Here is a 12,631-nt window from a genome sequence, read left to right as displayed (position 1 = left end):
ATATATATATGTATATATATATATGCAATAAAGTAGAAGATTATGTAATCTTCTTTTACGAAAGGTCTATGTATGCTAGATATGAATATATTATGTGTATGCGAAACGTCTATATAAACCTTATGATACATGTAAAAGTTTTAAATTTTTCCACATTTTTAAATGATGAATGTAATGATATAAACTAAGAGGCTAGTTTTAATCCTCTATGAGGACGACGACACCGGTTACGTCTAGGCGGTGCTCCCTGGATGTGACAAACTTGGTATCAGAGAATGAGGTTGAATATCTTTGGAGTAGATGTCTCATTGAACCACATACTCATAATTGTGAAGTGCTCCACACTTCTGAATAGGAAACTATATGATGCTTAGGAAACACTCATTTTCTTGGAAATACAACATTGTGCCTCTAGAGTCTTGACGCAATTTGCGTTTAGCATCTAATTTTTTAATTGTAATTATATGAAATGAATATTCATATCCGAAGAGCATACCCTAAAAGATATGACACTCTCGTAGTGCAACAACCGTACTTTTCCTCTCAGAGGTCTTGTACAAGCCCTTTCGTATTGTTCATCGCATATACATGTATAAAAAGTAGTGCGGAGTTAAAACTTTTCACAAAACATTCTAATAGTATTTAAAAGTATATTTCATGTAAAACTAATAGGAAATACTAAGTCTCATTTCATCAAATCCTCGACAGTAGAGTACTTGGGACACGGCCCATTCAATAGAAATATAGTACTACTAAATCTATTATAATACATCGAAATAGGAAATCAAAGGTATCGATGCCCTCGAGTCAAATGAGGACATACTTCAACTTTTTTGAAAGATACTATAATCCAAGATTCTCTCCCAATACATCTTCTCCTATGAATCACTTTAGACATAGATAAAAGCATGAAATTAGTACAAACACATGTACTAAGTATGGCATAAAGCATAAAAATCATGAAAACTGACATTTATTGGAAATATGCATCTTTTGATTTAAATATCATAATATAAGCATAAGAACAACATTTAACACCTTAGAAAAACATAAGGTAACACAAAAGCAATTTCTCACATTTTAAGGAAAACTTTACAGTAACCCATATAACTGTTGCAGTGATTTCCTTCACTGTTACACTAAAGTTATTCCAATTCACATTGAACACTTTCTAGCATGCAATCTTCTCACTAAAAGATATCCTAAGACACACTTATGTAAGACAAAGAGACCACCCATACACCCTCCCTAGGCACACCTAAATGATCCTTCAGACCACCTATCATGAAACATGCACACTTAAAATACACCAAACACATGAACATGAGATCCTCTTATCAAAGGCGATTCTAAGGTTCACTTGAGTGAGTTGTGAAGTTACCTCCCATACAATTCCCTTCATACATATCTAAGATATCCTTTAGATTACATAGGATAAGATTATTTTCACTTAATACAAAAACATACATGCAATATGACATTCTCCTTCCAAATCTTTTCAATAGACCTACTCAAGTAAATCAAGAAGAGAATGTCCGTACTTGACCTCATCAAGATTACCTAAGTAATCCTTAAGGCTATTTATGTTTGGATCATGGCTACATAATCAACAAACTTTCCCAGCTAGAGTCATTCTTAAGGCTTATCTAGATAAGATATGAAGTGACAATTCCTATTCCCCCTTTACACCTTAACTAGACAACCCTTAACTGCTATAGATAAGTAATTATTCATTTAACATGATTTCTAACTTACGTTATTACATTCTTAGGTTATTTTAAGAGACATTTCACATAAGGACATTCAAGTAATGGTCTTGGAGAAGACCTAGGGATTGTCATTAACATCTTAAAAGCATATTGTGCAATGTCTAGATAGCGTCCCATACAACCACCTAAACTTCACAGAACTTCTCCAATACTAGTAGCTATCCCATATAATGAAAATAGGCAATAACTAATATAGATAATGTAGCAATGAATGGAATCCGGGGTTGTAACCTACTCCGATGGAGGGTGTTCTACTTTCAAATGGTAGAAGTTGGACACATACCATGTAGGAACATGGTTAAGGAATATGAGGGGTTTCTTTTCACTGTAGCCTCATTCTTAGCTAGAGATATTTCCCTTACCATACTCACTCGGTGCTAGCCTTTTTTCTCATAGAGTAATTCACCTAAAGGATCATAAGAAGGGGTTCCATATCTATTTCATACCCCAATCACATTAACCCCACCAAAGAGGTCCCCTAGGGCTGCTTTTAAATGGCGAAGAGGATATATTAATGACTTCCCTAAGGATTATTTCATGTTGTTTCAGCCAATCATTTCTAAGTCCATCACTCACACAAGAAGGATACCATTACGACTTTCGACTTCAAGATTTTCATAACCTTTTTTCTCAATGGTTACACATATCACTATCTTCAAGGTCATGTATCATTCATTCATATAAGACTAAGAGACTTTAGCATCCTAAGTGATCACTTCTCATATTCACATCCATGCATGTATCAAGTAAGGAAAACAAGTCTACCACACAAGAAGAACATAGGAATAACCATTAATATCTTTAAGTAATCATATAAACTACTATAACATCATCAATATAACCATCATAGACTCATATAGCCAAGTCGGAAGAACCATGCATCAACTCTAAGACTACACATATAAGGACGTAGTCATAGTCTAACATCACCTAGAAACATTTACAGAAGAACACATACTTTCACCTTAATCACATGTATATAGATATTATCATACTTAACATAATCAACTAGACAAATCATCATAATACTTAAAGTAGTGCCGACAAGGTCATGTTCATCATAATACATAAGGTAACGTCGACGAGGTCACATAATTCACAATTATGGCACATAACAACGCCACCATAAGTGGACCATACAAATTACAGATTAATTCAAGAGCTCCATTATATAAAATAAAGATAATTAGGAAAGCATACCACCAATCCATTCTCACCACTTCAATCCATAGCTAAATCACCCCAAAAAACCAATATGCCCTTACCCATGGTTATGATCATCAATTCAATCCTAGAAATCATAATACTCAATGAATCCAGGTAAATAAAATATGGATTTATCAATCTAAGACAACCTAAACATCAATTAAATACAATTCGTACATCATGCAATAGCCGATAGAAAACTACACTAGAATTCATAAGTATTAATACATTATCAATTTGCCCATAAAGTAGTCAAAAACTAGGGTGCAGGGGTTTCAAAAGTTTAGAGGTTAATTATGTTAAAATCATATAATTAAAAAACAATTTAATAAATATAAAATTATTTAAAACCTTTAATAGAAAGACCCATGGATAGATTATAAAATTGGACAAGTTCATCTTTTGAAAAAACATTGAAATCTCTTTGAATTTTGGGATCCTTGATTAATTGCGTTTGAAGGATAAAAAATCATACCTAAATTATGTTAATCCACTAAATTTATGAAAAATCACCAATCAAATCTCCAATCCAATCTCGTCCTTCAGTTTTGGCTTTAATGGAGTTCCACAGATATTTTTAGAGATTTTGGGGTTTTATTTTGAAGAATGAGTTCATCTAGGTAATTAGGACTTATATATTAACTTAAAATACCTAAAACACCCATAATTAACCGCCCAAAAAATTATTTGGAAATTCACCCTTAAACTTAACAGTGAACCTGCAAAAATGCAGGCCCATCTACGACTTGTCTATCGATGGACTGTCTCCCCACCAACGGACCATCCTGCTGGTCAGTTGTTTTGGTCTTAGTCTGGAACATGGATGAAACTCCTCCCATGCCTAAGTTTTGACCTTTTTCCCTCACCAACGGGGCGTAGACTGACCTACTGGTCGTCGATTGCCATCTGTAGGTTGGGCTAGTTTTGACAGCTTTGGCTGTTGTGAAGGGTCCTCCCTCAAGGACCCTTGGTTGGTGCTTTGGGATGTTTGCCCAGACGTTTCCAATCATAATATGTTATTATACGAGTTTATGACCTCCCACATAAATTTAGTCAAAAACTAACACATAAAACTTGACGAAACATGCTAAGACATACAAGGTCATTTCAAGGCAAACATTTCGAACGTCATGGACGTTCTTGGACGTTTGACCTGCAAATGTCATGAAACTTGACACACTGCCTATAAACACTATAATAACTCCTATAAAGACCTCATAAGATCATAACACACACCTAAACACATAAAATACACATGAAGAACACAGGTGACTAGTCGTCGAACGTCTTGGTCGTCCCTTGACATTTGGCTTCCAATTTCACATAATGCTTTAGACAGTACCTCTTTACCACATTATAAACCATTTTTGGACCTTATACCCTCATGAAAACCATGTAAGTCTCTAGTTTCACCTAAATTATTTTAGAGGTATTACATGAATACTCAAAGATCAGCCGGTCGGAGAGTTGATGAAGAGTTTGCCAACTCGGGAATTCCTCCACGTGGAAATCAATTACCTCCTCTTGATGAAATTTCCAATGATGACCAAGATCAGGTCAATCCTCCACTTTTTACGGATGCTGAAATAAGGGCAAATGTTCTCCAACTGGCCCAAGACATTACTACACAAGCACAAGCCGTCACCACTAAAGCACAAGCCATAACAGCTCAAGCTAATCGGGAGGTGGTACCCCGAGGAAACCAAATGTTTGAACCATGGACTCTCGTTTGAGGGATTTTACTAGAATGCATGCATCTACTATCTATGGGTCCAAGGTTGAGGAAGCCCCCCAATAGTTCATTGATGAAGTCTACAAGATTCTATATGCTTTGGGATTAACTACTAGTGAAAAAGCCGAGTTATCATCTTACCAATAGGCCTTTAAGGGGTGGACTACTGACATGGGAGATTTCAAGAAGGCTTTTCTTGATCAGTTCTTTCCTTGAGAGAAGAGGGAAGACAAAGCGGAAGAATTCATCAATCATTGCCAAGGAGGTATGAGTGTACTTGACTACTCTTTGAAATTTACTTAATTATCAAAGTATGCTCTTTCATTGGTTTCCGACCGTAGGGATGAAATGATCCGCTTAGTAATGGGAGTGTCGGCTGGCTTGAAAGAAGAATGTTGTTCGGATATGCTACATAAAAATATGAACATTTCTCATCTCGTGGTTAATGCTCAACATGTGGAAGAGATAACATTTAAAATATTGAGTAGGGATGACTAACGGGCAAGGTCTTTTGATGGTGGTGCTTTAAGTGGTAGGCTTGATACTCAAGACAAGCCTAAGTTCAAGAAGAGGTTTTCTAACAAAGTTCTTTCCACATTCCCTAAGACTCGTGATGATAGAGTTTCTATCCCTAAGTATCAGAAGTAAAGAGGTACTAGTTTACCAAACAAGAAGCCTACTTCCGCAAAGTGTGGAAAAGGTCATTTCGATGAATGCTTAGTTGGAATGGGACATTGATTTAGCTGTGGTAAAAGTTGACACAAAGTTTGAGATTTCCAAAATTTGAAGTGGCAAGACAAAGGTAGTGGTCAAGCTGAAGCAAGTGGTTCTAATGATTATGCTCCAAAGAGGAATCACCTCTATGCTCTCCGTTATTGAGGTGAACAAGATACTTCTCCCGATGTGGTGAGTATGTTGAAAGTGTTTTCTATAGATATATATAATTTACTTAATCCCGCTGCTACCTTGTCATTTGTTACACCTTTACTAGCTAAAATTTTTGACATTTTTATCGATATCTTGAATGAACCTTTCTCAGTGTCTAAATTGGTGGGTGATTCAGTTGTTTCAAAAAGACTATATAGAAATTGTCCAATAATGTTTCAAATTAGAGTTACTCATAATGAACTAGTAGAACTTGATATGTTTTACTTTGATGTCATTTTGGGTATGGATGAGTTACATGCTTGCTTCGCTTCAATAGATTATAGAACAAGGGTGGTGAAGTTCAACTCTCCAAATGAGTCCATCATAGAGTTGAAGGTGGGAAATTCTATTCCTAGAGGTCATATAATTTCTTGTTTGAAAGCTTGTAAGATGATCTCTAAAGGGTATTTATACCTTATAGTAAGAGTCAAAAATTTAGACTCTGAAATTCCTCCCATTTAGTTTGTTCCTGTAGTGAGGGAATTGTGGAGGTCTTTCCTAATGATCTTCCCAGTATTCCTCCCGAATGAGAAATTGATTTTGGTATCGACTTGCTACCGGATACAAATCTCATTTAAATTCCTCCTTATCGGATGTCTCTAGCTGAAATGAAAGAGTTGAAGGCTTAACTCAACGATCTACTAGACAAGGGCTTTATTCGGTCTAGTATTTCTCCTTGGGGTTCTCTGATATTGTTTATGAAGAAGATGGATGGGTCCTTCAGAATGTGTTTCGATTACCGTCAACTTAACAAAGTCACAATCAAGAACAAGTATCCTCTCCCTCGAATTGATGATTTATTTGATCAACTCCAAGGTGCGAGTTTCTTTTCCAATATTGACTTGAGATCGGGATATCACCAACATAGTGTGAGAGTTGAAGATATTCTCAAGATGGCATTTCAAACAAGATATGGTCACTATGAGTTCTTAGTAATGTCCTTTTGTCTCACTAATGCTCTGGCGTTGTTTATGGACCTAATGAATAGGGTGCTTCGAAGTTACCTAGATTCATTTGTCATTGTATTCATTGACGACAACATGGTATATTCGAAGAATGAGGGTGAACACATGGTTCATTTGGGAATGGTGTTACATGTTCTTATGGAACACCAATTTGCTTGCCAAGTATAGAAAATGTGAGTTTTGGTTGATATCGGTAGAGTGTCTTGGTCATATCATATTTAATGAAGGTGTAGAGGTTGTTAAAGAAGATCGAGATGGTTAAAAATTTGCCTATACCTTTGGCTCCTATGGATATTAGGATTTTCTTAGGCCTAACCGGTTATTATAAAAGGTTTGTCGATGGGTTTGCGTATCTTGCTTCCCCCTTGACAACCTTCACCTAAAATAATGTGAAATTTGAGTGGTCGGAGGCATGTGAAAAGAGCTTCCTAATGTTGAAGGATAGGCTTACTTCCACTCTGGTACTGACCCTACCGGAGGTTACTAAGGGTTTAGTTGTTTATTGTGATACATCCCGAGTTTGTTTGGTGTGTGTTCTAATACAAGATGGAAAAGTAAAAGCCTATTCTTCTAGGAAACTCAAGGTCAATGACAAGAATTATCCGACTCATGACCTTGAGTTAGCGTTTGTGGTATTTGCTTTGAATATATGGAGGCATTATCTTTATGGGGTTTATATTGATGTGTATACAAACCATAAAAGTCTTCAATATGTATTCACTCAAAAATAGATGAATCTCCAGCAAAGGAGATGATTAGAGTTGTTGAAATACTATTACATGATAATTGTATACAACCCGGGCAAGGCTAATGTGTTAGCGGACACTCTATGTTGTTTGTCCATGAGAAGTGCATATCATGTGGAAAAACCCAAGAGAAACCTAGTGAATGATGTTCGTAGGTTGGCTCGTTTAGGGGTTTGGATTGAAAGTTCTCCAAATGGTTGTGTTGTGGTACATCATAACTCCGAGTCGTCATTGGTGGTTGAGGTGAAGTCTAAGCAACACCTTCATCCATTATTGAAGGAGTTGAAAGAATCACTTCTTGGAAATATGAATGAGTCATTATCCACAAATGGGATGGTATTTTTAGGTATCAAGGGAGATTGTGTGTGCCTAATGTGGATGATTTTAGGAGTAGGATCCTTGAGTAAGCTCATGGAGCCCATTACTCTATTCATTCGGGTTCTACAAAGATGTACCATGATCTTAGAGAGTTTTTTTGGTGGGATGGCCTAAAAGGGGTATTGCGGAGTTTGTTGCAAAGTGTCCCAATTATCAATAAGTGAAGGCCGAGCACCAAAAGTCGAGTGGTCTACTATAAGAAATCCAAATTCCTACTTGGAAGTGGGAAGATGTCAACATGGATTTCATACTGGGGTCACCTCAAACTCAGAAGAAATATGACTATATATGGGTGGTAGTGTATAGGATGATCAAATATGCTCACTTTATTACGTTAAGTCTACTTATTCGGCTAAAGATTATGGAAGATTTTATATTGACAAGACAATGAGTCTTCATGGGGTTCCTTTGTCCATCATAATGGATAGAGGTGCTCAATTTACATCTAGGTTTTGGAGATCATTTCGAAGAGTTTTGGGTAATCAAGTGAAGTTAAGCACCACTTTTAAACCCCAAATGAATGGTTAAGCAGAGCGAACTATTCAAACTCTTGAAGATATGATTATAGCCTATATCATTGACTCAAAAGTAAGTTGGTATGAGCATTTGCCTTTGGTGCAGTTCTCGTATAATAATAGTTATCATTCACCCATATCTATGGAGCTTTATGAAGCATTGTGTGGTAAGAGGTGTAGATCTCCTATTTTATGGTTTGAGGTTGGCAAGTCTTCCCTTCCTGGTCACGGATTTGATTTATAATACTTTAGAGAAAGGTCATATCATAAGGAACCGGTTGCAGACAACATATAATTGGCAAAAGTCTTATGCCGATCATAAGAGAAGAGATATAGAGTTTAAAGAAGGTGATAAAGTGTACTTGAATATTTCGCCTATGAAAGGGGTGGTTCGTTTGGCAAGAAAGGGAAGTTGAATCCTCATTATGTGGGTCCCTATGTAATCTTGCAAAGGGTTGGTAAGGTTGCATATGAGTTGAAACTCCCTAGTAATCTATCATCAATTCAACCGGTTTTCCATGTTTCCATTCTTAAGAAGTGTATCGCTGATCCGGAGTCTATTCTTCGTATTGAGGGTCTTGAAGTGAAGGATAACCTCTCCTATGAAGAGGTTCCGGTTGAAATCCTTGATCGTCAAGTGAAGAGGTTGAGGAACAAAGAGGTGACCTCCGTAAAAGTGTTATGGAGAAACCACCTAGTTGAGGGAGCAACATTGGAGGCCGAGGCCGACATGAATTCCCGTTATCCTCATGTCTTACCTAGTGAAGGTTAGTTGTTATTACTAATAATGAAATTAATAACTAAAGTTGAAGTTGTTTTGATTTTTGGTGAAGTTTTGAAAACAAGCTCATGTTACGGTAAATTACAGCGAAGTTGTGCTTATAGACTTGAAAATTTGCAATTCTTCTTGTTTTGAATTATGTTGTGAATTTTGATATGGTGAGTCTTTATTAAGTGATATCGAGCATGTTCATAGTTTGTGTTTTGTCATATTTGACTCGTTAATGATATCTTGAACTCATGTTGTTGTGAGAAGGATATTCCTCATATTATGATTTTGAGCCTTATGTGTAGTAATTCAAAATTTTTAATTACTATGTGTAAATTCCATGATTGATGTTGTAAATCATGTATTGTTGTTAGTTGGGATGCTAGTCTTGAGTCTATTCCTTCCTTCCAAAAGAATTTAGTGTCATTCGGGGACGAATATTCCCAAATGAGGGATAATGTAATACTCTGAAAGTCTAATACGTGTTCTAAAGTCTAACATGAGTGTTTAAGGGTTGTGTCACAGTTTTAAGGTCCGAAATAGTGCATATAAGTCATTTAAGGAATTTGGAAATGAAAACATTAAGGAACGTCAATGACATTCGAAAACTAGTTCAAGAGGTGCTAGTGTGCCTTAGCCTCTTTCACTAAGTTTTAGGAGTCCGAAAATGATGAAATTTGGTATAACCGTTTCTAACACGTATTAGAGTTAGTTTATAGTCAAAACGTCCGGGTATGAAACCCCAAGGAACAACCAAGGTCACTTGAGGAGGACCCTTATAATTTGGCAAAAGCTTACAAAAGGAAGTGTCGAACGACGGATTGCAGGCGACAGCTCGTGGTCCAATCGCCGGGGCGTCGATGTCCACCGTTGATGGTAACTTATCCAAATTCTTTGGAAGCCTGTTTTGGACAGTCTCTGTCACAAACGACGGTCCAACAGGATGGTTGGTCTCTTGGTCGTCGTTTGACAAACAGGGAGTGGTCGTGGTCTCATGTGTCAAAGATTTTTTTTGTTTCACCTTCAAAGATTTTTTAAATTAATTAATTAGATGGTTTAATTAATTATCTAGGGGTTAAGGGAGGTGTAATTAAGTTAGTTAATGAGTTATATAAAGACCCTAACCTAATTAAACAAACCTAATTCCTCATAATTCCCAAAACCCAATTGCTCTTCCTTCTCTCTTCTTTCTCTCTCCCAAGTAGAAGAACACCATAGAAGACCAAGGTAAAGGGTTATAGGGCTGATAAAGTTCAAATTTCTCAATAAAAATTCATCAATCAACAAGATATAGTTTCGTTTCACCTTTGGGATCTCTTTCCCCAAAGGGTTCCTTCAAATTGAATTCAAAAAGATGAAATTCAGGTGGGTTTTCTACCAATACGAAATTGATCTTGTGAATTGCTTTGTTTACGATTTCTTTTGGATATGATGAGTAGGTTAAAATGAATTATTATTCAATTGTACTACTTTTTGATGTATTGGTATAGTTTATAGAAGATGACCTACTCCCCTTTACCCTAGGTTGTGATCTTTAATTGAATTACCTAGTATTGATGAAATTTGCTTGGTTAATGTGTGACTTACTATCCTATGTCGTTATTATGCAAATTTATGAATAGATTGATATGTTTATTAATCCTATCATGCTAGTTCTTCAGTAATTTTCCTAGGTTGTGAAGTAGATCATTAATTTGACCTAAGTCTCTAATCCTAGGCTATGAACTAGTAATGAATTGTTGAGTAGTGATTGAATTGACTTTATTATGATGTTGGTTACTATTGTGGAATGATATTACACCCATGGTTTGGTTTAATTGGAGGGTTGATTGTAAGACCTTGATGATGACTTATGAAGGAGATAAGGTAAGTCTTTTTATCACAACATTACTTCAATTATGGTTAGTTGTGATCAAGTGATGGTGTTGTATTGCAGTACACCTTATGTTAAGATTGATAGGGTTGGTATGATGTTGAAATGTCATGACTATTGATTGTGAGTTGTTCGTTAAGATGTAAATGTTATAAGGATGGAACTTACCAATGTGCCTTATCATTATGTGATTAGGTAAATGTGCTACCTCACATGTATAAATTGTAATGAAAGAATAATACTCATGCAATTATTATTGAGCTATTATGATGATTGTTATATAAGGGACAGAGCCTATGACCTAAACAAAATTTTGATCATAACGGATGACATAAAGACATTTAAACAGGGACATTAGTTTAGCGCCGAGAGAACTTGACAATAGTAGGTGTTGACTTTCCGTAGATGAAGATTCAACCTCTAGTTCCACATGTCGTGTTGACTCCCCTATGAGGGATACTAACCCTATGGATTCTCATGAGATGAGGCTCCAATTGCAAAATTACATGTAGAGATTTCATACCTATCTCCTACTTCCTTAACTATGTTGCCCCCATAGGAAGACTAGTTAGTGGATCCATCTTGAAAGCTACGTTTATGTTTGGGTCTACTTTGCCCGGTAGACCACCTTCATCGGTGTAAGGTTTTACAACAACGGATTCCACACTTAGCTCTTGTGGTATGTGTCGGTTCAGGTAAGTGTTCACAAAACTAAAATGAAGTAATGAAGTACAAATCAAGTAGGGTGGCTTAAAAGGTTTGACTTGTCCTAGGTAGTGATATGTGACTCTAAATATGCCTTGCATTAGTTTGCCTTGAGGGAATCCTTAGGAGGTTGTTCGTTTGTATGTATATGCTTATAAATGTAAATGATATGTATATGATGATCTTACATGTAATGACACTATGTGATGTTGGTCACTCTTATGAACATGTATTTGGTCTCTATTGCTAAAGTATGATGTTATGTACTCTAAATGATATGATATGTGAATTTGGCCGTTGGTTATGGTTCTTGTTAGGTTTTCTTGATTGAGTAAGGTTATGGGGCATTGCTTAGTCATTGCACTAGTGTACTTAAGAAGGATTCATGAGTAATGGTCTTACTTTGTTATAAATTGATGAACTCTTATTCATTCTTATTGATGTTATAACTTGATAATAGAGTTGTCTTTATTATGTTCTCAAGTATGTTAGTATGAATGATTGACTTGACTAGACTTAGTAGGTTTGGTCTTTTGATGTACATGGTCTTGACTTAATGAATATGTATTGTTGACTTGTATTGGTTCATGAATATGCATAATGCTTTTCATAGTGAATTAGCATGCTATAATGAAATGTCCCTTTTTAGCATCATTTTATATTGTGTGTGCATGTGACTCTATACATAATACATGTGATTAACCCCATTTCCCCCGTTTTCCCAAACATTTTCGGTTCCGGTCGTTGAAGGGCTTGTGATCACTTTTGAAGAAGACTTGGAAATCTCACTTATCAAAGTTGTGTAGGTCCTCACTTTTTAAGGGCATTGCAACTATTAAATTATTGATGTTTTTCTAGTTATAAGACTTTTAGTTCTTTCCCTTTTCATTTGAGTACTAAAGATTGTATAGCCGATTTGTGGCTTTACTACATTCATGTATGGGCTATGCCCAATTGTGATACTCTTGTTTAGATGGTTATGATAGGAGACATCCATATTGAGACTATGTTATATATATATATATATATATATATATATATATATA

General features: G+C 35.9%; 1 protein-coding gene across 1 annotated transcript in view; it reads left to right on the top strand.

Annotated features, from left to right (window-relative positions):
• The window catches only part of LOC107030146, a 41,706-nt gene that overhangs the window by 9,254 nt on the left and 19,821 nt on the right, over nt 1-12,631 (top strand). Inside the window, exon 2 of the mRNA XM_015231530.1 lies at nt 4,403-4,663. Coding sequence (XP_015087016.1) covers nt 4,403-4,663 — 261 coding nt within the window. The remainder of the gene's footprint in view (nt 1-4,402; nt 4,664-12,631) is intronic.

Source organism: Solanum pennellii, chromosome 9 (genome assembly GCF_001406875.1).
Source record: "Solanum pennellii chromosome 9, SPENNV200".
NCBI classification, from domain to species: domain Eukaryota; kingdom Viridiplantae; phylum Streptophyta; class Magnoliopsida; order Solanales; family Solanaceae; genus Solanum; species Solanum pennellii.
This window is presented reverse-complemented; position numbering and strand designations above follow the sequence as displayed.